Source organism: Enhydra lutris, unplaced genomic scaffold, assembly GCF_002288905.1.
Source record: "Enhydra lutris kenyoni isolate GAN:26980312 unplaced genomic scaffold, ASM228890v2 scaffoldscaffold59, whole genome shotgun sequence".
In the NCBI taxonomy this organism is placed as follows: Eukaryota; Metazoa; Chordata; class Mammalia; order Carnivora; family Mustelidae; genus Enhydra; species Enhydra lutris.
This window is the reverse complement of record NW_019154143.1, coordinates 4,687,026-4,714,881: the sequence shown is the minus strand read 5'-3', so window position 1 is coordinate 4,714,881 and position 27,856 is coordinate 4,687,026. Positions and strand designations below refer to the sequence as shown.

General features: G+C 41.5%; 1 protein-coding gene across 1 annotated transcript; it reads right to left on the bottom strand.

Annotated features, from left to right (window-relative positions):
* Positions 1-442: 442 nt before the first annotated feature.
* LOC111158473 (glutaminyl-peptide cyclotransferase) lies at positions 443-26,191 on the bottom strand. Its single transcript, XM_022520514.1, has 7 exons — positions 26,069-26,191; positions 17,530-17,676; positions 10,640-10,918; positions 5,682-5,858; positions 3,619-3,718; positions 2,182-2,298; positions 443-754 (listed from the first exon to the last, which is right to left on the bottom strand). The coding sequence occupies exons 1-7, from the start codon at positions 26,189-26,191 to the stop codon at positions 609-611; spliced, it is 1,089 nt and encodes a 362-aa protein (XP_022376222.1). The 3' UTR covers positions 443-608.
* Positions 26,192-27,856: the final 1,665 nt, after the last annotated feature.

Below are 27,856 nucleotides of genomic sequence, written 5' to 3'. Positions count from 1 at the left end.
CGCCTGGGTGGCTCAGTGGGTTAAAGCCTCTGCCTTCGGCTCAGGTCATGGTCCCAGGGTGCTGGGATCGAGCCCCATATTGGGCTTTCCGCTCGGTGGAGAGCTGCTTCCCCCCTCTCTCTGCCTGCCTCTCTGCCTACTTGTGATCTCTGTCTGTCAAATAAATAAATAAAATCTTTTAAAAAAAAAAGAAATTTGAAAGTCCTCAGACTGCATCTGTTTCATATTATGAGAGACTCTCAAATATAAAAAAAAATCATAAAACCAAAGCTACACATTGCACATCACCATCATATTTGAAGGACTATTTGGAAGACCATGATACTGAATGTATGAATCTGATTTAGTTTCATAGTTTCTTACCTGAAAATATTTATTTTCTGCTTTCCTAACATTTATTTATCTTTATCTTTAGATGAAAATTAATGAACAATTTAGGACATGATGTAAATCTAGGATTTATTAATCACATATTCAAAGACACCTACAGAATGAATCTATAGGATGGAAGTTCCACATGGCATTTGTCTGGAATGAGATTATTTTAAGTTGTGTCTTGACTTCTGAATGTGAAACTAGACACAATTAAAATAAACTAAAACAGAATATTACAAATGAAGATATTCTAACACAAAGACTTGTAGGATTTTGTTTAGATTGTCAATGGTTGTTTCATCCAAATTTTCTTCATTGTCATCCATGGTGTGCCAGACTTCAGGGAAAGGATATGGGATCAGATGCAAAACTGGAACACCTAATAAGAAAGAACCAACTTGTAATTAAGTGCTTATTTCCAGTGAGTAAATTAGAAAATATCATTCTTCAAACACAAGTCTGAGTGGGAGCTCTATACCATACAAAGACGCTAATAATTCATCATTTTCTGTGTACTTCCTTGTGTCTTACCCTTTTACTCTAAGGTCATTCATTCATTAAACAAATGTCAATTAATTCAGTAAATAATTATAAAGTGCCTACTATGTACCAGTCACTACTCTAGAAGTTGAGATTTCATCAGTGAAAAGGCAAAGCCCTGCTCATACAGAGCTTCCATTCCAGGAAAGAAAGAAACAAGTAAACAAAGTAATTTTAGAAAATGATACGAGTTCTAAAGAATAATAAAACAAGGTAGGAGCATAAAGAATGAAGGGCAGAGAGCTGCACCAAGAAAGATGTATTTAAAGTCAGGAAAGGCCTCTCTGAGAATCTCACACTTAGTTAGAGACATGCAACAAAAGGATAAACAGGTTGTGCAAAAATCTGGAGATGAGCATTCCAGACAACAGTATTAGTAAGTGCAAAGGTCCTGAGGTAGAAGTGTGCTTGGCCTGCTTGAGTAACAGCAGGAGGACAATGTAGCTGGATCAGAGCAGTAGTTGGAGAGAAAGGCAGGAGGAGATGTTGGAGAAGAACAGAGTCAGAAAAAGGAGGCCTTTGTATATTATGGTAAAGACTTGGGGTCTTACTCTACATGATGGCAGAGCTTTAAAACAGGGAAGAAACATAAATTTTTTAAGATTTTATTTCTTTATTTGTCAGAGAGGGTGAGAGAGAGAGAGCACAGCAGGGGAAGAGGCAGGCAGAGGGAGAATCAGGTTTCCCAATGGGCAAGGAACACAATGTGGGACTCAAACCCTGGACCCTGAGATCATGACCTGAGCCAAAGGCAAATGCTTAAAGGACTGAGCCACTCAGGCGTCCAGAAGAAACATTAGTTGATTTACATTATTAAAAGATAACTCTAGCTCTTATGTAAAGAATAGGGAAGCAACAGCAAAAGCTAGAGACCAATTGGGAGTCTACTACAAGAGCCCTTGAGTTGGTTTAGACTTCCACCGTGGACATCAAGGGTATTGCTTCCCTGTTAATCAAAATACACCAGAGTTACACAAAGTGTAAGAATATAATCTTAATCTATTAATGAGAAGGCAAAGGTCAGTGGAATGTGAGCTTTTATGAATATTCTGGAATGAGGGTGGGGGCTTAAGGATTGGGAATGACTTCCAGGAAAAAACAGAAGTCGTGAGATGATTAGTGGATGATTTAATCTATCAAGTAATTAAATGTAATGGCTCCTCACCCTTCTAGATTGTTGCAAATACACAAAATACAATAAATATACAGTAAATTAAAAATGCATATGTACCCACACATGTACATCTACACATACACACACATTACCTCTTCTTAAAAATGGAATGTGGTCATCCTGAATCACACCTCCATAACCATAATTCTGGAAATACCACCTCTCCGAAGAGTGATCCTTGAGCAAACCTAATTTGTGGAGTTCGTGTTCTGCAAATGACAATTAGACAGTAGATGATTATCGATTCTTATCTGAACAATCCTCAGAATGCAGAAGGAATTTGAAATCTCGGCACATGTGACCATCACTTTTTAAACGATATGCAGCAGTGAGCCCAACTACACCCCCGACAAAAAGCATCTGAGCTGTACTTGAGTATGTACATTTTGGAGTAGTTCTGAGAAGAGAAGAACCAGGCATGGTTCTAGCTTTACAGGTGAGAACCTCCTTAAAGGTTGATACTAAGTAGGACAATGGAGAGGTGGAGAACGAGAAAACCACAGAAAAAGGGTACGTGGGGTGGTAACAAAAGTTTGCTTGAGACTCAAGTAAAAATTTCTCTTATAATATTCTAGATTTGGATATTGGCAAATTCTGAACTCACTGCAAAAGTATGAATTGAGATAGTAGAGTTTTTTCCCGCTGCTTAGAAAAAGAGAATTTTGTGTAGCTACTAAGGAATTCCTAGCCTGAAGTTCTTGCCTCAAAAGCAGGCCTCCTGGCCTGGATTTTTATCATTTATCATTAACGATATATCACATTTTCATCTCCCCCTAATGCCAATTGGCTTTGTATGTGTGTTTTGCGGGGTAGGGAGGAGTAGTGGAAGTATGAAGGAAAAAAGTTATTTCCCTTTTCCTTTACCAAGCCCCAAGTCTCTCTCTTGAGCCATAGATATTTTATTTCTTTGCCTGGCCTGGCTTGACCTGGTCCAGACTCATCTACTGTCATTTAACTGACATGGCACTGTCCCTTAAATTACTTTTGAAGCATCTTGGCTTATTCCCGCATTCCAATCTCTTAACTTCCTTGGAAAATCCTGTCTAAATAAGGTAAGAAATGGAAGATGACAAAGACAGAGATTAAAAAAATAATGAAAAATTAGAGAACGCTTTTTGGTATCATGAGGATCATGACAGTCATTATTAGCCAGCATGCTTTTCGAGTGGAGTTTTCTCTGGACATGCATTCCATACACTGCAAACAGGACTCTGAGAAAATATTTTCAAACCATTGCTAGTGATATGCAAATATTAAATGTAGCATTGCATGTTTCCAGTTCCAAATGCAGTCTCATGTCAGGAAATAAAGTAGGCCTACTGAAAACAATAAATAGGAACAGTAAACTAATCAGTAAAGCAAGAAAAAAAGCCAGAAAACTATATTATATTTACAAATAATGTATTTAAATCATAAATTTTGAATTTTCTTTTTTCTTTTTTGTTGTTGTTACAAATGTTGAATTTTAAAGTGTGGTATTTGTCTGTAGGAAAGAACTAAGTTGACTCTTTAGTGACAGTGGTGCTTACCAATTGCTTCAAGTCTATCAAACCATCTGGCAGTTTTGGGGAAAAAATTGGGAAATGTTGGGTTGGGAGCTCCAATTAAATCCAGTAAGACCAATAAATCCTAAGAGAGGAAAAAAGATTATTTAATCCCTGTCACCAAAACACATCTCATATTCATCAATAGAAAAAAACAATCAGTGAAAACTAACCTCATTTTAAAAATTACAAATAATCCAGGGAGCTCTATAAATGGACAAAAGGTTTAATAACTTTATAAGCTGATTATTTTGAAGAACTTTTAAAAATCTTGCTTATGCAATGTGGACAAATGGCAAGGTATAGAGTTTTGGGGGGGTCACAGACACTATGGGTAAATTAGAAAGAGGACACTTAGATAATATTTTATAGATTAAAAAAGAATACATTTACTTTTATTTTCAGATGGGATTCCAAGCCTCTCTTATAGTCTATTCCATTCTAATTAGTCATTTTATCCTTAGTCTGTAAATGTTACAGCTACCTACAGGAAAGCACTTGGGTAGTAACTATTTACTCCTCAAAGCAGCATATAGGAACAATTTCTGGACTACGAGCTCTGTGACCTACTATCTCTAGATCTCCATTTCCTTTTCCATCAAGCCAGAAGCTCAGACTTGCTGGGTTTTAAAGGCCCCTTCTAGTGACAAGTCTCCATAATTGCTCAGCGTTCCTCATTCGAGCCATAAAACATAAGCAGGCTTGAGGACTCCCTGAAGACTACCCCCCCCCAGCTTTAAGAACTCCTGATTTATATAAATGAAATAACATGTGGGTAGATATGTAGCATAGATCCTGACACATAGTTGATAAATATCCACAGAGTCCATGATTCTAAAGACATAATACCTATTAACTCATGAATGATGAGTAAATGTATTCACTGGGGGAAAATAAGTTTGTTTGAAATAAAACTATATTTACAAGGTTGGATCAGCTACTAAGAGTTTTTTTCTGGGGATAAAACAGCCTTAACCGTCACTATGGATTCCTATCTTTGGACCGATAAATCACTTTGTTCCTCCTCCTGATCAATCTGGTCTCTCTTCCTCCTCCTCTGAATGCTTTTGAGCCCCTTGGGCCAAAGGATTGGAGGAGGTGCCAGCCATATTCCCCGGCCCCTTATGAGCTGCCAACACACAACAGGGTGGAGAGAAGGCCGGCATGACATGTTAGAGCCACAGAGGACACTTAATGTGCCCACTTGGACTCACAGGGTGAAGGTCAATGATATAGCAAAGGAAAGGGATGTGTGGAGGGGGTTAGAAATGGGCTTTCAGTTCACAGGTAGGGTGAGGGCAGAGGTGGATGAGGGCACAGGGAAGAGTGAAGTCTTGAGGGTAGCATGAGGTTCCAAGCTGGGGTTAGGGAGGATGTAAGACTTTGTGAATGTCAAATATGGGAAGATTAACAGAGTAGGGAGGGAATTCAAAGGTGACGCGAGGGACTAAGGATGGAGCGTGGGCCCAGAAATGAGAATTAAAATGGAGTCATGGGTTGCACACATTACTTGATAATAAGAGCAGGGTTTTAAGGCAGCATCAAAAAGGTTTCCATCCCCATGGCAACAATATTAGACCAAAACACAACTGACACAATGTCACATACACGCTCGGAGTCATTATAACACTTGGAGGCCACCAAGGAAACTCTTCACTCCCATCCCCTATACCATGTCTCATGGCACTCCAGTTCCCAAGACCCCAGCCTCCGGTTTATAGAGGCCTCAGAGAAGGGATGTGCTCTCACCATCCCTATGCAGAACTAGGGAATGTGCTCCCGTTGGGCTGGACTGAATCTGATGTTTTCTTAATCTGATTTTTTTACATCATTTTAATTAAGCTCGGTCAAACATAACTTCTAACCCGGAATCATTCTTTTTTGCTCTGGGATTCCTCAAAAGCCCAATGCCTGCCAAGGAATGTTCTAGAATAAACACTGTGCTCCAAGAATGCCGTGGCATTTTTAGGTCTTTAATTGGCCTGAGCTTTGGCTTCCTTTGAGGCAGAGCCTGCAGCTGCAGCACCATGAGGATTCCCCAGACTAACCATGCCTTGCAGTTGGTTGGTGTCTTTTGCTCCAGGTGGGTGTGGAGTCGATACCATCTTGGGAGCTAAGTGCCGAGACCCATACAGGGAATCACGAAGAGACCAATGAAGTAAAGCCTCTTCCCCATCAAAGAAAATCAGCTGCAGTGAGAGATCGGGCTTGGAGTCTGGAATATTCTGGTAAAAAGAATAGTAAAAAGATAGCAAAAACACTGTGAGGATTTAAAAAAAACACCATGGTTTCCTATTAACCTGGCAAAAAGACCGTGAAGAAAAGGAAGATAACCAAAGCAAGTGAAAAATGCCAACATGGATTTTGTACCACTTTGCTTCCAAAACTCAGCCCACTTCCCCCAGTCTTCACCCATGTACATTTCACTTTCCCCCGCTCCCTCTGAATACAGAAGTCCTGTACATTTTTCTTTATCCTTAGACAAATTTGAAACTCTGAAACTGTGGTGGTGGACCAAGTGACACACACCCAGTTTCCCACCAGAAGGGTGTGCTGCCCCTGCCACCTGGAAAGCTGTCCTCAGGTCTTCAGCTGCTAGTCCTTTTAGGGACTGCCTCAGCCGTGGGGGTGTCCTATATCCAATGACTGAGCTAAGCAGGTCCTGCAGGCTCTATAGGGCCATTCCACCTCCAGAGCTCCCCAGCGTTGGTTGAGCCTATTGTTGAACCTGCATGATTGACGTCTCCCTCTGCCTAATCTCATTTCTCTCCCCTCCCTGCTGCAGCTGTTAAACCAGGGCCACTCCATCAGAAAGGACCTAAATGCTAAACTCCACGTCAGTGTGCATCCCAGGGAACGCAACTTGAAACAACTGCAAATCTTCCTGGCTTACCACCTTATTTGAGTCTGTAATTTTTTTCACTGAGTCTAGGTTCAAGGACCTGCCTTGGGAGTACAATAGGGATTCAAAGAATAATAATTACAGCCTCTCCTTTGAAGGAGGCTACATGGCAGTTGGGTTAGGAGAGATAAAACAAATATGTGAGCAGGACAAAGTATGCCAAGGGTCACAGATGCAACATAAAACTTTTCTGGGAATTGGATAGAATGAGAGGTCAAATCCTTGGGGTGTCAAGGAAGACATTATGAGTCAGTATTTGAGCAGAACTTGGAAGGGCTAGTAGGATTCTGATAAATTTTATATTTTTCACTGTCACATCTCACTTTTCAGATGAGTCCTTCTGGTAACCTACCCTCCGCAGTCCTTCAGCCCCACCGGAACCCCTGATCTATTGAATGATTCATCTGCTCACAGTCCTTCAACCCCATGAAGTTCTTCACTTCATATTCAGCTTAAATTCCACAATCATTCTAACCACTCCCTTGCATACATGCTCAGCTCTCTGGCCTCTCTCTGCCTTGGCCAAACTCAAGAGGCAAAAATAGAACCTTTAGACCAACTCTCTGCCTATATTGTGCCTGCAGGCAACCGAACCTGCCTGAAGAAAAGTATGCAACCATTCGCTCTCTCCACCTCAGCACAATACTGGGGATATGCTCCCATCAGACTGGACTGAATCTGAGATCTCCCTAATCTGTAATGGAGGTCATATCTCTTTTTATCTCTCTAAGGATCTCTCTAATCTCTAAGGCTATTTAAAACAGTGTCCCTTAAGTTATCTCCTGCTCCTTGTGCTTTATTTCCTTTGAATTCATTTTTCAATTTATATTGTTTTACTCCTTTTCTTTCATGCTGGAGACTGTCCTCAAATGTCTGGTTTTCCCTTGTGTTCATTCATATTAAAGAGTAAGGTACTAGGGGCGCCTGGGGGGCTCAGTTGGAGCATCCAACTCTTGATTCAGCTCAAGGTCATGATCTCAAGGCCGTGGGATCGAGCCCCATGTTAGGCTCTGTGCTCACCGGTGAGTCTGCTTGAGATTCTCTCCCGCTACCCCTCTCCCCACCACTTTCTGAAAATAAATAAATAAATCTTTAAAAAAAAATAAAGAATAAGCTTCTAAAACACTGATTAGAGACACAGATCAGTTGGCTTCACTGCAGGGCAATCTGGTGCTCAGTTGGCGTTTTCACCTACATATCCCAAGGCTCCTTGGGCGGACTTACAAATGCTCCCCTCCCAGCCTCACTTGAACCTCCCTCACTATCTCCACCAATCCCTGAGCCACTCCAGGATTTTGTCAGGGGACCCCTGACTTTTCCATTTCCTCCATGCTCTGGGGAATATGACTTCTCTCTACTCAGATATGTCATTTGCCATTTCTCCATTTACCTCCAGTCCTCATATTGTGGTTCCCATTAACACATGTTCCCTAGTTTTCTCAAAGATGGAATTTTCCTGATTGTTTTAGGGTGATTTCCTAAGATGGAAAAAAATGTTTTTATCATCTGAAAACTAAGTTATCTTTGTAGGCTAGTCATTGCCACAGTTTTAATATCCACTACTTAATTAGACCACAAGGATAATTTATTACACTTTGAGTCTTTCCATAGGTCCTGACAGTATTAAGCACAGGATATATTTGTCTGTATGGTACATATGTATTTAGGGCTTAATAACTACTAAGTAATTAAGCAGATTTTCTCATCAACAAAAGGTATAAAGTAAATACTTCTGCGGAGACATCCTAAGTTCCCAGTTGTTTAAAGGGCCTTGACTGTTTCCAAAGTCCTAGCTCCAAATCAAACAGCATAATAATGAAACACCAGAGCAAAATAAGATTGCCTGGGACCAGAGACATTAAGCTAATGCCCAGGGCAGAAGCAAAAGCAAGTAGCTTTCATAATTTATAGGCTTAAATGTTCAGGTGCCTCACTGAAATTTCAACAGCTGAGTGACTCCAGTGTTCAGTGCAAGAGTTTACTTTCTGTTCCATCATTACGGCAAGAGTAAACTGTGTGGAGTCCCATAAGGCACCTTGCCCTTTTTGTTTCTTTTCAGGATTAGCAGGAAAATAACTGTGGCCCTCAATTTCTGATAACTCAGTCTTGGAGCTGGGAAAATATGTTAGGCTGATTTGTGAAGGTCTTTCTGTTCTTCATGGTACTATGATAAATGTCTAGTTGCCAGTGTCAACATAGTAGGTGAATTATCTGCAGTCCGTCCCCACCCAAGGCTGTATCAGCTAATTCCTCAGTAATAAGGTGTAAAAACCCACCCGAAACTCAGGGGCTTAAAGCAACACTCATGTGTCCTCCTGGGTCTATAGATCATCTAGGGGACAAGTGATCTAGGCTGGGTTTGGTTGGAGGAGCTCTGCCTCACTGTGCTGTCATTAAGTTTGGCTCTGCTCCACGTTTTATCCTCCCCCGGGGACTGATGGGCCAGCCAGGGCATGCCCTTATGGCAAGCTCCATTACACAAGCACATCTCCAGTCTCTGCTTGTGTCATATCTACTAGCAACCCATTGGCCAAGACAATTAAACAACCAAGTTCAGAGCCAAGGAATGAGAACCTACAACCTGCTACCCTGGGAAGACAAAAGATGGGAATGTCTAACTGTAATCTTACCACCGGAGGGTTGCACACAGTTGGAGCAATAATCCAGTCTACTCTCCTGTCCTCTCCCACATCCCATTCCACTACCACCTACCCAATCCATGAAAGCTGAAGAACTTGAAACCACTCCTTAATACAAGTTTAAAGTATGAGTGGAAAAATGAATCCAATACTCTTCACATTTCAATCAAAACTAGTCCTTTTTTTAAATGGTCCATATCAGTGCTACTTCTATGAGAAATGATATTAAGAGAAGAATGTGTGTGTGTTTTTAAATGGGGATGTCCAACCAACAACTCATTCAGCCATTTCTGTTTCTAGTCACTAAAAACATGTATGAACTACATAGAAAAAGGCAAAGGAGCTCACCCAGAGAAAACACACCCACTAGACAGACTATGTCTTTCACTTAATGTCCTTATACTAGAATGCAAACATGAAAAATTAAACTTTTATATCGGCTTCTGAACTCTCTCACCCAATCGCTAGGGAAAGGTACTCGTTAAAAGCAGAGCAGAAGATTGGACAAAGACATTATAGAAGGTTCAAGAAACAAAACAAAACAAACCAAAAAACAGTGAAAAGGATATGGAGAGGTTACAAACAATTCTTGCTTTCTTCAAGTTTAGCATATCCAGCAAAAATAGATCAAATATCTCTATTACTTCCATTACAAGATAAAACTTTTACTTCTTTACCCCCATTGTAGCAAAGGTTGGCCCCTTCATAAAGCTCTGAGGGGGAAGAAAAAAGTATTTGTTGCCTGCGAACCAAGTTTATTGTTTTGCTTTGTTGTGTTTACTCGGTTATGAGTGATATCTTAACAAAACGTTTTCACCGAGCTTAGCACTTTTTTCCGATATACCCTTAAGAACAGAGACTGAAATAACATCTGAGAGTCCCAGAAGTGTTTTGAGCTGAGACCGTAACAAAAGCTCTGCTATGCTACATAAAATTGAGCCGAGATTCACAGATAATAACAATAATGCATTTCTGCTCAATGCTTTTCATCTTGATACATCTGAATTACCCACTCCCCGCACCACTTTACAGCGTCCCCCTCCCGCAACTCAAGAGCCACATCTCTCAGATTAGAAGGTTGTGATGTTTCATGGCGACATAAACAAGAACAAAAAAACATACTTCTCATATATATGCCCATACCAACCGTCACCTGCTTCATTTTTTGCAAAGAAGTGTTGCATTTCATATAATCTGTATGCAAAATGAAGCAATCAAGTACCAATGAATAAGTTCACCATCGCATATCATAGTGTGACCTTCTAATTAATATTCATTTAATTAGTTATTAGTTAATTAATTATTCAATTAATTAACTCACATGCTTTTGCAACAAATTAGTACAAAATGTCCAGAAAGTCTACATTTCTAAATGGCCTTCTTACTCCCCCCAAGGATTCTAGAATTCACTCTGAGTTCTTCTAATGGGTTTTATCGCAAGAATCTACAAGATGGAAACAAATACCTCCAAGGAAAGGAGCTGCTTATCCAAGGCACGGGCGAGTTCCAACATCATGGCGCATGGCACAGCTGAATCGGTGGCTCCCACAAACACTCTGTTGTCCCAAGGGTGAAAATACTTGGAGTCATAGTGACAGGCAAGAACCAAGTGTCGTTTAGCATTGGGATTGAGAGTACTGATGATATTTGAGAAAGACCGGTACCCATAGGGTGTCTGACTCAAGAAAGTGTCTACTTCCAAGACCCAGTTGGCTTGAAGTCTCTGAATTCTCTGCATGATGTGCTGATAAAAGAAAAACCAAAATTTCAGATCTGGACAGTTTCCATTGATTAACTTTGTGAATATACATTTTTTAAAAATGTTATGTGATGTCTTTCAAGTTAAAAGTGCAATACATGATTATGGAATTAATAGCAGGGACGATTAAAGGAAAAACTATCCCTCTCCCTCTCTCCTAATCATTGCCCTGCAAAGCAATCCCAATCAATTGTTAGTATAACTAATGTTGATAGTCTGATATAACCCTTCCTTTTTTAAAAAGGATTTCATCTGGTTATCTGAGAGAAAGAGAGTGAGAAGGAGCAGAGGGAGAGGGAGAAGCAGGCTCCCCACTGAGCAGGGAGTCAGACGTGGGACTGGATCCCAGGACCCTGAGACCATTACCTGAGCCTAACGCAGACACTTAACCAATTGAACCACCCAGGTGCCCCATTAGTCTGATGTATATCCTTCCACACCATTTTTATTGTTTATATAACAAACACATAATTGGTGAAGAGGTACATGCCTTTATGGGACTAGAACCTACGTTGTACATTATTCTGCCCCTTACTGTTATCATTTAACGATGTAGCAGGGTCATTTCTGCATGTCAGGAGACAGAGACTCAGTTCAGTACACATTAAAGTCCACTTTCAACATTTCTAGGAGGTTAAGAAGGCATTTTGAGAAGTCAGATATACCAAGGTCCTACAGGTCTCAACCCCTACCCTCAGCTCTTTGAGGGCAAGAACAGCAAATGGTAGCTCTTTTTGTCCCGAGAACACAGCATGCGCTCCAAGTTCACCAAATACTTTAAAATGTAATAGACACTAACGAAAGATACTGATGGTACAATGAACTCCCATAGCAAGAGGATGGCTGGGGGATATTGGACGCCTTCTTTATTGATATGGAGCCTTCTTTAAGAAACAGTAAGCAACTCTGAACCATAATGACAGATCAAGTTGTTTTCTTTTTGCACCTAAAGTAGACTCAAACCCCACTACCAATGGTAAAAATAAAAAGGAATCTATTTTCACATTTCTCCTGGTCACCTGGGAACTTACGAACAGCACAGTGACTGATAGGTTGCAGATGGAAAAGAAACACTGTTTCTGAGACTGGCAGAGTCTTCCTTAAGAGTCTAGGATGTGTGGTGTGAGGAGCTATGGTGAGCTTATGGCTGTTCCCTTTGTCCCTTCCCGCCTCCATTTTCCCCTCACCTCATTTTTCTCAGTAGCTTTCATTTATTTTATTTTATGTTGAAATATTGTATACGTCTTTGTAAGTTTGCCTTAAAGGATGGCTTTAAAACATCAAATGACACTAACCATTGCCAGAACTGGCCGTTTGTTCCACAATTAACATCCAGTAGGCATGGCCTTTGAGATGATAAACAAATAACTCATAATAACTGGAAAAGAATGGAAGGATTTTGTCTTTTTTGTTTTATTTTGTTTTTTTTTTTTGTTTTGGGGGTTTTTCCCCTCAAGGAAATACAAGATTTTCTAGCCTAACCAACTCTTGTGTGGCCTCTCGTAACTATGTGACATGACACATGGGCAAAGCCTTTGGAAACACTGTGGCAGGAAGCTTCCAGGAAAATAACTAAACCAGAGAGAGGACAGGGATTCTCCACTCAGTCTTGCAAAAGCCAAATAAACAAACAGTCCCCGGCTTTCACTCCCTGCTTTCTTTAGTGTGGTGAACTTTGGCCACAATTGGATGTGCCTGCAGTCCCTTACCTTTTCCATTTCAAGAATATAAATTCTTTTCTCAAGGATAAAAGGAATATGTTTCTAACCTTTTTGAAACCATTGTTTGTATCTCATTTGCTTTGTTTTCATCCACAATTCTTTTTTTATTTAAGATTTTATTTATTTATTTATTTGATAGAGATCACAAGTAGGCAGAGAGCCAGGCAGAGAGAGAAGGGGAAGCAGGCTCCAGGCTGAGCAGAGAGTCAGATGCAGGGCTCAATCCCAGGACCCTGGGATCATGACCTGAGCTGAAGGCAGAGGCTTTAACCCACTGAGCCACCCAGGCGCCCCTTCATCCACAATTCTTAATACTGGGCTTTGCTCGCAATAGGCTATCACTAAATATGGGCTGATAATGGCGCACCTGAGTGGCTCAGTGGGTTAAGCCTCTGCCTTTGGCTCAGGTCATGGTCTCGGGGTCCTGGAATTGAGCCCCACATCGGGCTCTCTGCTCAGCAGGGAGCCTGACTTCCCTCTCTCTCTCTCTGCCTGCCTCTCTGCCTACTTGTGAGCTCTCTCTCTGTCAAATAAATTAAAAAATTTAAAAAAATCTTTGAATATGAGCTGATTATAACTAATACGTTAGTCTCAGTGAGAATACATAAAATTAGATGATATCAAACATTGGTAGTTTGAATAGAGAGAAATCATTGTGCACCTCAGATAAGCTTTCCACAGAATCTGAAAAGAAGTTATTCCCAGACTTTGAGGAAAAGAAATTTTTTCCACAAAAGGGGTCATCTTAAAAAAAAAAAAAAAAAAAAGCATATAGTCCAGAACATCTGGTATCCAGATGATGAACTACTCCAAAACCAATAGCAGCCTGTATGCTTACAAAAATGAATTGGGATTTTTAAAAAATAGATGTCTGTTAGCTCTGTTCAGCAAAGGTCTCACACACAAACTCATTTCTCAACTCCTAAATAGGTTGTGGACATAATTTCTGATACCCTTTGTTGACACTAAAATCCACAAAGGCATCAACAAATGTCCCCAAGAGTTCTCCCTGAAGCAACCTTTCTTTATTCAGTATAAATATTTATTAATGATCTTAGCAACGAATTTCTTTATAAACAATTGAATTGGCTCCATAATCTAATTAGGTCACCAATATCCCTTGCTGCACTTTGGCCTTCAGGCTTAATCTGCAAGTTCCCATCACAATTCTCTAGAGTAGGCTCCCAAAATTACTATTCTGTTCACTAGAATGCCCTAAGCAGGGAATGCTTCCTGAAGCTGGGTAGCAAGAGCTCGGGCCCACCAGGAGTGCAAAATGCAGTTTTAGATGTAGATTGTATTTTGGATTATTCTCGATTTATTTTTTGGAGTGGGGAAGGGAGAAAAAGAAAGATGAAGAGAGAGAAAGAGATGGATAGATAAAGACAGAGAGAGATGCAGAAAGAGATAGACAAACATTGTGTTAGAGCCAAAAAGGATACAAAGGTAAAGGTAGAGACAAGGAGAGAGACAGAGAGTAAGAGTGGGAGAGAGAGAAAGATAGACATAAATAGGACATTCTACTTCCGGGGGAGATGAAGGAGAATCTGGGAATTTTAGTTTAGCATTAGTGAATGATCCTGGGTCTAATTTAATTTCACTTAGATTCTCACTTCCAGTTTCCAGGAAATAATGATGGTAGTAGATCAGGTTTTTTTGTTTGGAGGAAGCAGATTCTACAGTGTTTGCACCGAGTCTACAAACAGATCATTGTCAGGATGCTGAATCCTGCCACCTGGGACTTCAGGGTAACTATTCCTTCTTGGACAGTCCACATATTAGTCTCTTGGGCTCCATGCTGAGCACTCTCCTCCCAGGATCCTTCACCCAGGGTTATCCATACTTTCAGCTAAAGAAGCACAGCTCCAGCTTCTCAGATGTACTGTTCATCCAAAGGAGATTTTAACACTGAGGGTTCTAGCTTGCCTCTTTCAGGCAAAGTTTCTGGCTTGCTCCTTAGGTGAGATTTTATCATCTTAATTTTTTAACCATTTTTTTATTCACATCTCAGAAAGAAGTCACTGAGATAACCCCAAGATGTCACAGCTTCCAACTATTTATTTTATAAATAAAATCTCTCCTAAAAAATGTATTCTAAAAATCCAGTAGACATCTATAGGCTCATTGAACAGAGGAAGTAAAAATAGAGACTATGGAGGATACCTGGGTGGCCTCCAGTTGGTTAAGCATCTGAATCTTGATTTCTGCTCAGGTCATAATCTCAGGGTTGTGAGATGCAGCCCTGCATTGGGCTCTGCACTCAGAGTGGAATCTGTTTGGGATTCTCTCTCTTTCCTCTCCCTTTGCAACTCTCCCTCAAAAACAACAGAGACTATGGCACATTGTTCCGATATTATTCTCTGGAAAAGAATCTATATCAAAGCCTATCTTTGTTGATAATTGCAAATTATCAAGTTATCAATAATTATCAAATTATCAATAATTTTATACCAAGTCCACTCATCTTTAGATTTGAAAGTCTTCTCTAGTTATAACCCTGAAACTCTATAAATGATAAAACATCTAATCCAGTGCTCAAAAAGATCTCGGGAAAATGTAGATTTTCCACCATTCTTGTGTGAACTTAGTTCTGAGTGACAGGTCCTAATCCTGGTCAAATTGAGTCTGTTACTATAACTCCCTCATCATAGCCTAAGTGTCAAGGACTTCATCTTCTAAAGCAGAAACATTTTATCTTCCACAGCTTAGGGGACAGCTCTCCAAAACATCATGGTAATTTTATAAAAATTATAAAATTATAAAATTGAATCTCTTAAGTGCCATTTCTATCATAACTATGCAGTTCAGATTACCACCACATGAGCTAGAACATGCATAAGCAGCCCAGCAAACAGGTCTCAGCACATTCCAAAATACTGTCAATAAACTTCTCATTTGCCTCCACCCCACATGGCATGGAAAGTGTCAAAGGTTTAGTCATTTTAATGTAATTTTTAATCACAACCATGTCTATGTGTATTATTTATGCTGTATATTCTGTTAAAAGCTACATACAGAACCAAATAGCAGGATTTGTTGAGTTTATGGATTTCTAAAGCCTGCAGGCAAGGACCCTCAGGTCTGAAGTATTCATAAATGGTTCTGGGTCTACACAGCCTTCTGATCAAATGGGATGGGGAAATGAAAAAAGTTGAATTGAATGAGTGAATCTATAGACCTAATTTTTTTCTAATGAGGAACTGAGGATTTTGGAAAGCCCTGGTAAGCATCCTGAGCTTCCTTTAAGAGAATGCTTGGGAGATGAGGCCCAGGGAATATCACTGAAATGAATGGTATGGGTCTCATTCTCCAAATGAGGCAAGAGAAAATCCAGAGCTGAGGACTCTGAACACACACTCCAGATTTGGTTCCTCCTAGCCACTTCTCTTTAGAAATAGGATCAAGAATCAAGCAGATTTGGGTCCAAATTCTGGTCTTATCACTACTGTGTGTATGTCCCCAAACAAGTTGACTCAAATACCTAACTCATGCTTTTTCAATCTGTAGCACTAGGATAATAATAGTACCCACATGACAGCATTGTTGTGAGGACTGAATGAGAAAATCCATGCAAAGAACTCCATAAAATGCTTGACAAAAAAAAAAAAAAAAAAAAAAAAACAGTGTTCCATGAAAGTTAGCCATGATCATTAATATTCCTCTCTCTGCCTAAAGGTTAGGAAGAACGAAGGTGCTCTTTGGCTCTCCACTATCTAATTCCTTAGGAGAAACTGGTGCTGTGTGGTTGGGAGATAAGAGCCTAATGGAGCAACAGACAATGGCTATCTGGGCTAGACTCGAGAGGCTGGAGCCATATACAGGGCACAATGGATGAGCCCAACAGCTGTGTTGCTGGGCCTGGCAGGTGTCACTCTAGCACAGAAGTGGAGTGCCAAGGTCTTTTGCCTTTAGGGTTAGGCAAGTGGCGTACTCTCAGAGGAGGGTTTGAGGGGCCAGTCTCTCCCCATTCTTTCTTGAGCTGCCCCTTGAAATGGGGCTATTCTGAAGAAGCAGTCATTCAGAGGTGGAATATCAGATCACTTAGGAAGACTGGCACTAAGAAGGCAGAGACATACAAGGTCTACCCCAGCTATGGTTTAATTTACCCTCTACAGCAGTGTCTCTCCAACTGCAATGGTAAAATCAGTGGATCTTGAAATCCATTTATTGGGTCATGACCAGCATTAAAAAACAAAATAAAACACAACAACTAGTAAGACAGAATTAACGATATCAGAGTAAATTGCAGGTAATGCAAGTAAGAAGAGCGTGGATTTCTTTCTTGAGACTTTTGTGTCATTTGGATCTATTTTTATGTTTGTGTGTATAAAATGTAATTTTTAAAAAATTTTTTGGAATTTTTTTTTTTTAACATGAGTCAGAGTTAGAAGTTTCAGAAGCACCACACTGGTGCAAGTAGCTTATCACTGATCTTGACTTTCCCTCCAAGGACAACACAATTTCCCATGAGAAATAAAGGCCTGATAGGACAGTAACTCACCCTTGGCCCAGAAAGGTCAGGCAAGGACCACCTAGGGCTGTTGACCTTGGGGAGTATAGGGTCCAAGAAAACATGTTTGGGTGCCTGGGGGGTGTGTTATAGAAATGACCAGGAGTTGAATACTTAGGACACTCTCTTCTACTTTATCCTGACAGGGATTGCACACAGAAATTGATTTAGATGAACGTGTAACACTCAACTTAGAACAGACATTCACTCCCCATTGTTTGGTTGTCTGGGTTGCTTCCTTTGGTGTATAGTAAGATGAAATGACAGATCTGAATATCAGACAACTCAGAACTTGGGACATGGTAATATCTCTCACATGAAAGGGAAGTGTTCAACAACCTTCAGGGGTATGGGCATATCCTCACCTGGCGGGCAGCATAGCTTCCAGGGGATCCCGGATATCGCTCTATCAGCAATGGTCGTAAGTCGTTTTCCCACATCTCAGAAATATTGGTGCCTTCTGCAACTTGTCGAAGAGACGATGAATTCAAAATGGCTGGTTGGTGATCATACTGAGGATTGAATGACATTATTGAACTGGCTATCATTTCATAGAAGGGTCACAATTTAACACGGAGACATTTGCAATAGAGAACTCTTTCCTTTGAACCTCAAACTAAAGAGATAGCTCTTACATCATAAAGCAAATCAAACAACTCAACTCTAAAACTTGCCCCTCAGATCTAGAAAGTTACACTGTTTAGGCGGCTTATTTTAAAAACAAAGTGAATGCAATGCATCGAACCTGAGAATTAATACTTGGCACTTCCTGTGCAACTTTTAATTATTTTAGGACAAGTGCTTTGTAAAACTATGGTTTAAGAGATCAGTTATTGACCTCCTATCCTTAAGAAAACCCAACATTTACAAAACTGGAGCCAACAGAACAATTATACTTTGTTAGCACAATGGCTTTATAAAAGACAATGTGGCATTATAGAAGAAGCACTGTCTTAGAGTCAGAGAAGTTGGAGTCAAAGCTTCTGGCTGCCATTCATAGATTGTATGACTTCGGGCAGGTCCCTTAACTCTCATTTCCCTCAAAAAAACTAATAAAGGAATTTGAGTTACATCTTCACTGTCCACTATGGTAGCCATTAGCCACATATGACTATTAAGCTTTTGAAATGTAGTAATTTAAATTGAGACGGGCTTTAAGTATAATATTCACATTAGATTTCAGACTTTGACTAATAAAAAAATGAAAAGTATGCCATTAATAAGTTTTATGGTGATTACATATTGAAATTTCATATATTGAGTTGCATAAAACATATTATTAAAATTAATTTCACCTATAGCTTTTTCCTTTTTTAATGTAGCTACTAGAAAACCTAACATTACATACACACTTCTCATCATATATTTTTATGGGACAGCTCTAAACTAGATGGTCATTGAAATTCCTTTCAGCCAGAGTTTGATGATTCTATAACCCACTAAATAGTACGCTCTTTATCTCCAGTTAAAGTTATTTTAAAATTCTATTAGCACTCACACTCTTAGGGGCATTTACCTATTAGCTGAATTAACCTTAACTTAAAGAGCCCAATAAACATAAAAATCAAATTTCTGTTGTGGATATGACTTTATACATGCTGTATTTTCTTGTGATGAATCATTCATTCATTGCATGTTTATCAGACACTCCGTGCTGAAAGGTGTTTCTCTTCTCACAGGAAAGTGCGTGATTGATTAGCTGCTTTCTTCCCTAAGGGGAATGATGAAGGTAATGTAAGGATAGTACGTTCTTTGGAATGCAAAATAGAAGCTGGAGGAGCCTTGTCTACTCACAGCTTTTCCCAGCCCCAGTGCTGGTTGACTGTATCTCAGTAATCACAGAGCTATTTTCACTCCATGTGGCTAGTGAGAAACTGTGGAATTAAAGAATGCTCATTGCCAAATGACTTACACTCATCTACACTTTGCTATGCCTCAACGTTACTCTCTGGGGTGATCATGCAAAGAGCATGGGCTCTGGGTTCAGACACACTCTCAACTCAGCCCCCCATCACTCCCTAGCTGTAACTCTGGCGGGTTGATTAACCTCATTAAGGCTCAATTTCCTCATCTGTAAAATGGAGGCATTAACACCTACTTCTTAGAGTAATTATAATTAAGTGAGCTAATATATGTAAGCGTCATAGTAAACATTAAATTAAACAAGTTGTCATTCTGTTACCTTCTATCAAACACAAAAGAGGTATAGAATTTAGAGCTGGAAAGACGACTTAGAGATGATCTAGTCCACCCTCTTGGATTTATGTCAGTGGAAACTGAGGTTTCATAGAGACCAGATGATTTTCCCAAGGTTGTAGGAGAGCTCCAGGTAAATCTATGAAAATATCTGGGTTCCATGGATTCCCAGTCCCATGCCCTTCTGCTCTGCGTCCCTGCCTCATTATCCTGGAGGTAATCTCAATTGTGCCTGAACCTCTTTTTTTTTTTTTTTTCAAGATTTTATTTATTTATTTGAGAGAGAGAGAATGAGAGAGAGAGAGAGAGAGAGAGCATGAGAGGAGAGAGATCAGAGGGAGAAGCAGACTCCCAGCTGAGCGGGGAGCCCCACACAGGACCCGATCCTGCGACTGAAGGATCAGGACCATGACCTGAGCTGAAGGAGGTTCCTAACCAAATGAACCATCCAGACTCCCTGTGCCTAAACCAATTAAGATTTGTCTTTGTTTACTGATAATATATTTTAAAATATATTTCCTGCATAAATTTGTCCCTGCAGCCTTTAAATTCCTTACTACTTTCAGGTTAGGTTCTCAGTCCTTAAGTTAGCCCTCAGACAGCACTTTGAGAAGAAAGCTGACGCTAACAGACAAAACAACAGAAATGTGAAAAGGACAAAGAAGGAACTGGAGGCAAGAAGTGGGATGACGTCTATGGTTAATTACTACTTAAGCAGGCCGACCGACGGGAGCTCATTGCCAAATGAGCAGTCTCTCCTGCCCTCTCGCCACCCCCAAGACAGGGCCACTCGCCCCAGCACACCATGCTTCACTCTCCCTGGCCTCTTTACAGCTCCCAAAGCAGTGGGAGACTCTGCCTTGTCACAGCGTTTGCACCTGCGGTGACTTCCGGCTTTAAGGCCTTTTCCTCCCTCTTCACCTGACTCTCCTGCTGACTCAGATTATGACTTAGAGATCACTTTCCTGTGTGTTGATTTGTTTAACATCTGATTTCATACCCACTCCACGAGAGCAACGACTGTCCTTATATCCCAGTCCCTCCTGCAGCCACTAGGCGCTCGGGGCGTGCTGAGTACTCAGTCAATATTGGGTGTGGTCATCAAATAAGGAATTGACAGAACGGTCTCTCTGAAATTGTCTTCATTAAGCCTGTGTCTACATAATAATAAAGTAAAATGAGCATTAAAAATACCCAATCAGTTAAATGTACAAGCAATTATGAGGAGAGGAGAAACGAGAAGATACCAGCTGCAAAGTGCTAGAGAGGGCTGTGATTTTAGTGTTGTTGCTGTCTTTTAATTTCTCATCTCAATTCCCATGATGCCTTAGGGTTGGTTTGGCCCAGGGCAGTCTCTGTGACAACCAAGACCTTTTGTGTCAGGAAGGCTGTCTGACCAGTGACTCCTTTCCTGTGTAGCATACATTTCTCCATCCTAGAGCCTACCGGGTTACTGTGGACCAGGTCCTTTGCTGAGTGTCCACAGTGGGAGTAAACCCAGCTCATGTTTTAAAGGGCAATTTATAGCAGCATATGGAAGAGTTCTGAAGAGATTTAAGAAAAAGCAGGAACAAGATAAATAACCCTCCAGCATTGCTAGCTGTAACAGATACCACAGATGAAATATAGATGAGAAATAGCACCAAAAAATGCTCGATGGATGAATGAAGGGTAAGTGCAACAGACAGGCCCATTGATTGACGCTCCTCAAAACCCAGAGTGACATGAGTTGTTCCTCAATCTCCTGGGCTCAACCACCTAATTAACATGCTTCTGTAAAGAACCCTCCTCTCCCTGCCTCTCTGGAAAGAAATAGGCTTGTGAAACCATGCAAATAAAAACTTCCCAGTCAGGGAAGGACGGAGAAGGGGAAACGACCACACTCCGTTAAATTATTTAAGCCTTCCTGGTCATTAAAGTGTTGCACATTGGACTCTTCCAACCAAAATGGTGCCCACTCAGCTTTCAAGGAGCCTCACTCTCAGAACCCAATAAATACAAAAAATCTATGTGGAGACCAGAGGAAAGATTGAGGGGAGAAACCTGGAAAGAAAGTGTGGGCTGGATATGAGGAAAGTAACTGAGGCAAAAACAGTGTTGAGCCCAGTGTTAAATGCAAAACCCGAGTTAGTCCAGTCCTAGTCAGTTAAAAAGCACATAGACAAGTTTCTTTGGTATGGGCATTCTCAGAGTCTCTATTACAGCCCTTGCCTTGTCTTTTCAGCCAGGCAGAAAGGACAATAAGTCTGCTTTGGGTGACAAGAATCTTTCAGCTAAAAAAGTGTGAACCAGATATCCTGAAACATCTCCTCTGGGCTAATCACCTGGTGCCAGGCCAACGAGGGTTTTAATTACATAATTTGTAGAGTTGGCCCCACTTGCAGGGGGATTTGAGGTCCCAAGCCATTGAATTAAAGGGAGATCATTACAGAAGCCCAGTGATTTCAATTCCAGTTCTCATCCTGTATGAGTGTCTCCCACACAGCACTCAGATTAACTCCCATGTCTACAGGTAGATTCAACCCAGCCAGCATTTACAGAAATCCTTCCAGTGTGTTCAATGCCTCTGACATGACAAATGCAGTTGTGGGAAAGTTGAGAACTGAATAAGATAAAGTTCTGCCTTCTTTCAATGCAAGGAGTCCTCTACCTGAAAGAAAAGCAATGTCGGCTTTGAACCGACAATTCAGAGTCAAATCCCAGGTCCCCGACTTCCTAGCTGTGACTAGGAAAGGCTTAATGATCTGTAAGGATGTCATAGCACTTAACTTGCCAGGTAGTAGAAGCTCAACAAGGGTACATTTTCTCTCTCTCCCCTTACCAATACACAGCCTACCACTGACCTCCCTGTGCCTCCATTGGAGTCTCCATTGTTGTTTTCCTAAGAATCGTGGTGGGTAAAGGGATGAATGGTTAAGGACTCTTTTTTTTTTTTTTAAGATTTTATTTATTTATTTGAGAAACAGAGATCACAAGTAGGCAAAGAGGCAGGCAGAGAGAGGGGGAAGCAGGCTCCCTGCTGAGCAGAGAACCTGATTTGGGGCTTTATCCCAGGACCCTGGGATCATGACCTGAGCCAAAGACAGAGGCTTTAACCCACTGAGCCACCCAGGTGCCCCTGGTTAAGGACTTTTATAACCATGGAAGAGGAGAACCCTAAAAACTTTCAGAATTGAAAGCAGAACAATGTGAAGTGCTGAAGACAGCAGCAACAGCATGCCAGAGATGACCCCGGAGAAGGACCCCTAGGGAAGGCCAATCCTCCCGCATATGGTTCCTCTGTTCAAAAAAATCTGCCCCTCCACATCCAATATGACTTGAAATGTTCACCTTTGTTATAATAAAGGAAAATTCTACTAATTAAAATACACTGGTTCCCAAGTTTATGAGAGAGCAAGTTTGGAAACAAGCTAAATACCCAACAATAAAAGGAGAGTAAAATTACAGAATATGAATGATTTTGCAATCATCAAGTGATGCTTTCAATGAATTTTATTGGCTCATGGAAATACTCACAATATGCTTTTAAGTGACATAGTAAAATATAAAACCATATATGCAGCATAAACTCTAGTATGAAATAAGTATTCTTGTGTGTTATTTTAAAAATAAACAATTAGTCTTAATCGAACAGTTATTATAGGGCAGCATGGTGCTAAGCGCTTTACATGGATAATTCAATTCTCATAAAAACCTACAAGATTGGTATAATTATCCATTTCTATAAATAAAAACACACACCATATATACACATGTCTATGCATGTGCATATAAATATGACATATACATGTACAGAAAGAAAGAGGGAGAGAGAGAGAGAGACTAGGAATAAAAATGCCAAAATGGTTAACAGCAATTATCTCTGAATGTGGGATTATGGATGACAATAGTTTTCTTTTACTTTTCTGTATTTTCCATGTTTTCAAAATATGCATTTTAACTTCATAATTGAGAGATTTCAATAGAAGCCATACTTTTAAACGAATAGATTCCCTTTAAAAGAAATATGCAAACTTCCTAACAGTCACCAGTTTTTCACACCTAAGAGAGGACTAATGAGATTCCTTTTAATAGCAAGTTGACAAAGTTGTACCGAAGGAATGCATCTGTACCAAAGAAACAGGGTTGGGGATGAAGGATGGGACAGGATTCTAGAGAAGTAGTTTGGGAATACACTCAACCCCCAGAATAATAACCTTTAAGCTCCAAGAGGGAGATCAGGAAAGGGGGGGAAACAGGAGAGAAGGTTCCAATACAAATTACCTATTTTGGAATTCTATTTAAGGTCCACTCTAACCTGGAAAAAGGGAAATAAGCTCTTCCTCTGGCCCCCCAACCCTCCCACCTGCCCCACCCTCCTTCACTACCTGGACACTGTCCCCTACCTACATCATTAGCCAGGACTCATTTACCTTGGAAAAGAGAGTGGAAGAAGACAGAGGACAGCTCTTCAGTTCACTGGTATAGGAATGGTCAGGTGACCTCACCTCTAAATTGGGAATGAATCTCTCCTCTCCCCAGGGGCACTGTGAGGTTCAAGTGATGCTTATATATAAGCGTCCTGGCGCCCAGATGCCAATACCTCTAAACATACACTTATAGGCCCACCTGAGAATCTAACAATTTACAATACTGTTTCTTTGGGAAAATGTCTGTAGGTTTCCAATAACCTTTGAACTCAACCATCAGGTAGTTTTTAAGTACTAGATCCCACTGAAAGAGAAACACCTTTATCTTAAAACAAAGAAAAAGGATTTTGGAATCATTGTTTTCTTTACTAAATCTCACCTTTTGGCAGACCTCAATGATTAAGATAGTTACATGTGATACATAGCAGGAAGGCTTGTATTTTAGTATGGACCAATTTATTTCCCAGGCTGCAAACTGTACGGGCCACCTGTAAGCCTACAGAATAAGAGAGGAGGGGACCAGAAATTGGCAATTGTCATGGCTGATTTCGCCATTTGCTTCATTTGCTTACCACATTTGAAAGCAGAACAATGATTAGCAGAACAATGATTAGAGAAGCTTCTTAACATAAATATTAAAGGGATTCATGCTTTAAAATACTTTTCTCAGGGCATCTGAGTGGCTCAGTGGGTTAAAGCCTCTGCCTTCAGCGCAAGTCATGGTCTCAGGGTCCTGGGATCTGGCCCCACATCTCTCTGCTCAGCCGGGAGCCTGCTTCCCCTTCTCTCTCTGCCTGCCTCTCTGCCTACTTGTGATCTCTGTCAAAATAAATAAATTAAATTAAATAAAAATGCTTTTCTCAAAGTTAAATTCTCATTAGTTCAAAACGTGTCCAGAATTCGAAACTTTCTCCCACCTACAAATACATCTTGCCTACAAATAATTCCTAAGAGCAGCTCAAACAGTTCCCATATCATTTATTCACCCGTTTAGATGAATCAGAAAGACACATTTGGTGTGGCTCCATATTCTGGTTATTAATGCTCCCTTCCCAGTTTCTGACCAGGAAGGTACTCAGGGTGAATGAAGAAGGAAAGGATTTAAGTATGGGACTCCATGTCCCTTAATGGACTACTACTGAACACCCGTGGAAAGTTTTTCTTCTGATGCAGTAACTCTTGAGCTGTCTTCCCACATCCTCTCCAGGGTCCCTGTGGCTGATGGTCTCCACGTGTAAGTGGGGGCACGTTGTGGCGTCTAAATGGTGAAGCAAGGAAACATAACACAGAGAACTGAAGCGGGCTATTCATGCACACGTGCTTGTGGCTGCGTGCGAGTCTGCATGTGACCCAGAGAGGGTCTCTGCATTCACCAGTGTGCCCTGTTTTCCCACCTTGTGAGGAAATACAAGCACACCGTCAGCATTTAAAAGATCTGTTCCACAACACTGTCAAAGTTTATAACCCTTTACTGCTTTTCTTACTATTTTTTTTCACTATAAATTGGTATCTTTGTGAGGACAGAAGTACCTTCCCTATACTTTTCTTACTATTTTTTAAAGCATACCATTTTACACCAATACCATCAACGTATGCATAATGCCTAGCAATGTTACGATTTCAAAACTGTTAACAAGAAATAACTTTGAACCTATTTATTTCACACAGAGGAAATTGCATCCTAAGTTCCTTATGTGAATTACCACCTACCACTAGATACACAGCTCTGACAACTGCATTTATTCAATGTTAAGAAAAAACAAATATTTTAAAGTGAAGCCGGTCTCCAGTTAGAGCTGCTGCGCTTAAAAACCTGAAACAAATGGGAACACACATCTGTCCAGAGACTGCATGGAAACTCTAACGTCCCAAGGGCGTCCGCGGATGCAGCGGTGAGGGACGCGGCGGGCACACCCCCCGGGGCGCGCGGCGACCGCGGGCCTCCGAGGTGCCGAGTGGGTGGCGCAGCTGCGAAGCGCCCTCACCTCCCAGCTCGGCCGCCGCCGGCTAGACACACTTCCTGTGCCTATCGGTCCCCGCATCAGACCGCAGCCGAGGGGAGGCTGGTGACATCACTCTGCTCCCGTGGCGTCTCCAAAGCAGCCACGGGGCCAGTGAGGCACCCCGACGAGAACCCAGAGCCCGGATTCCTCCGGGTGCCCTTTGCGGGCACCGCTGCCTGGGCGGACGCCGGCCGCTCTACCCGTCTCCCACCCTGCCAAAGTGGGGTCTCCCGGCCCCGGGTGCCCGCACAGCGCACCAGCCGCCCAGGTACAGTCACGCAGCGGTATACGCTCACCTTCTCCTGGATCCAGTCCACCGAGCCTCGGTATCTGACCCCACGGGCCGCCAGGGGCAGAGCGGCCACCAGCAGCAGCAGGTGGAGGGTGTCCATGGCCCGCCGGTCCCCGCCGCCTGCCATCTCCGAGGCTGTCTGGGCGAAGGCTCCCCTGGCCGCCGGCGGTCACGAGCCCGGGAACGCGCGTCCTTCGCCGTCCCCCTTCTCCACCCTTGGGTCGACTGCGCCCGCCTCCCCATCGCCTCCGGGTCCCCTCCCCACTGCGCTGCGCAGGCCGAGGACGCAGCTCTCCTCCCCCCACCCCCGACCTTCTTAACCCCGGGGGCTGGGCAGTCCTGGGAGGCAGAAGATTCTGAACCGAGGGAACGTAGCCGGCCACTTCCTTGTCCTGGAGAGGAAGAACGAGAGGAACAGACAGGGAAGAGGCATTTTTATGATCTCCAGGGCCCGCCGTGTCATGGGAGTAGAAAGAGGAGAGGGGGTCCATCAGATGACACATGGGGTTATGAAGTGTTTTCCCACAGCTCTTCAGGGAGAGATAGACAGGGAATCGACATTTACTGAATACTTCTATACCAGGCACTGTCCTAGTGGCCTGGTTCTTCCGATGTCCCTTCTGTAGTCTTTGTAACCAAGGGAGATGGGAATTAACCCACTTGACAGATGAGGAAACTGAGACTCCCCCGGCACAAAGCCTGAACTAGAAAACCTCAAAGTATTTCCTTTGTAACAGCCCATCATATCTTGTCTTTTTCTCACAATAGTTGCCTCGTCTTGTAGGCAACAGATCATCACACTCCCCAACTGAGAGGGATGGTCGAAGCGATTATCTGAAATAAACGAGATGGAAAATGTTCACAGTGGCTCTTTAGGTAGTCCTCTTCTCCAGTACAATTTCCTTTCCTTTCCAAAAAGAAAACCTAAATACAATTGTATTTACTTAGTAACATCAAAGATCGCTGTTATCAAAATAATCTTAGAAAAAAATAAAACAATATCTCAATTTCGTCTGTAGGTATATGGTCTAAGTCGTCAGGACAATTACCTCTTTTTCTTCCAGACAGTAAAGATCAGGGTGTGGTCTGCCAGAGTCATCTCCTAGTAACATATGGATCCCAGAAAAATCAGAACAAGGACTCTCCAACAGACCTATTTCCCAGAGATCCAAGGTCTGAAGGTAACGGAGTTGGCCAGAAGACACTCGCACTCTGTCTCCCAAATTCAAGAGTTTCAAACAAGGGGCAGGTCTGGGAATCCACTGTTCTGCCCTCCTCTGGAGCCACAGGGAAAGACAGGATGGAAGTACCTACTTTCCTGTTTATGTTCAAAATTACTAATGCTTTTCATGTCTGAGAATTCTGAGTGACAATTTAAATCTTCAGGCTTAAAATTAAATTCTTTATTCCCTTCAGGGACAGTTCTTCTGATAATCAGACCACTTCAGAACTTTCTATTAATATACTTAGAACAAAACCACTGCCACATCTCCCAGTATGTTTCCTCTCTTGCTACTTAAGCCAACCTTGAAGTAGTGGATTTCCTGAGTGGCGGGGGAAGAAACCACCTAATTGTTTTTCTTACCCTGTTACCTTTTTATCTTTCCACAATAGGATTCCTGTAAGAAAGGGAAGGTAGGAATAGCAAACCAAACCGATATGAAACAAAATGTTAAAGGTAATATCACACTAAGTACAAGCAAATCGAAATAACAAAGAAACACTCGAGTTAAAGTGTTAACATGTAATTTTATGATGCTTTTTCATCACCTCGCATTCTCCAGTTTTCTTC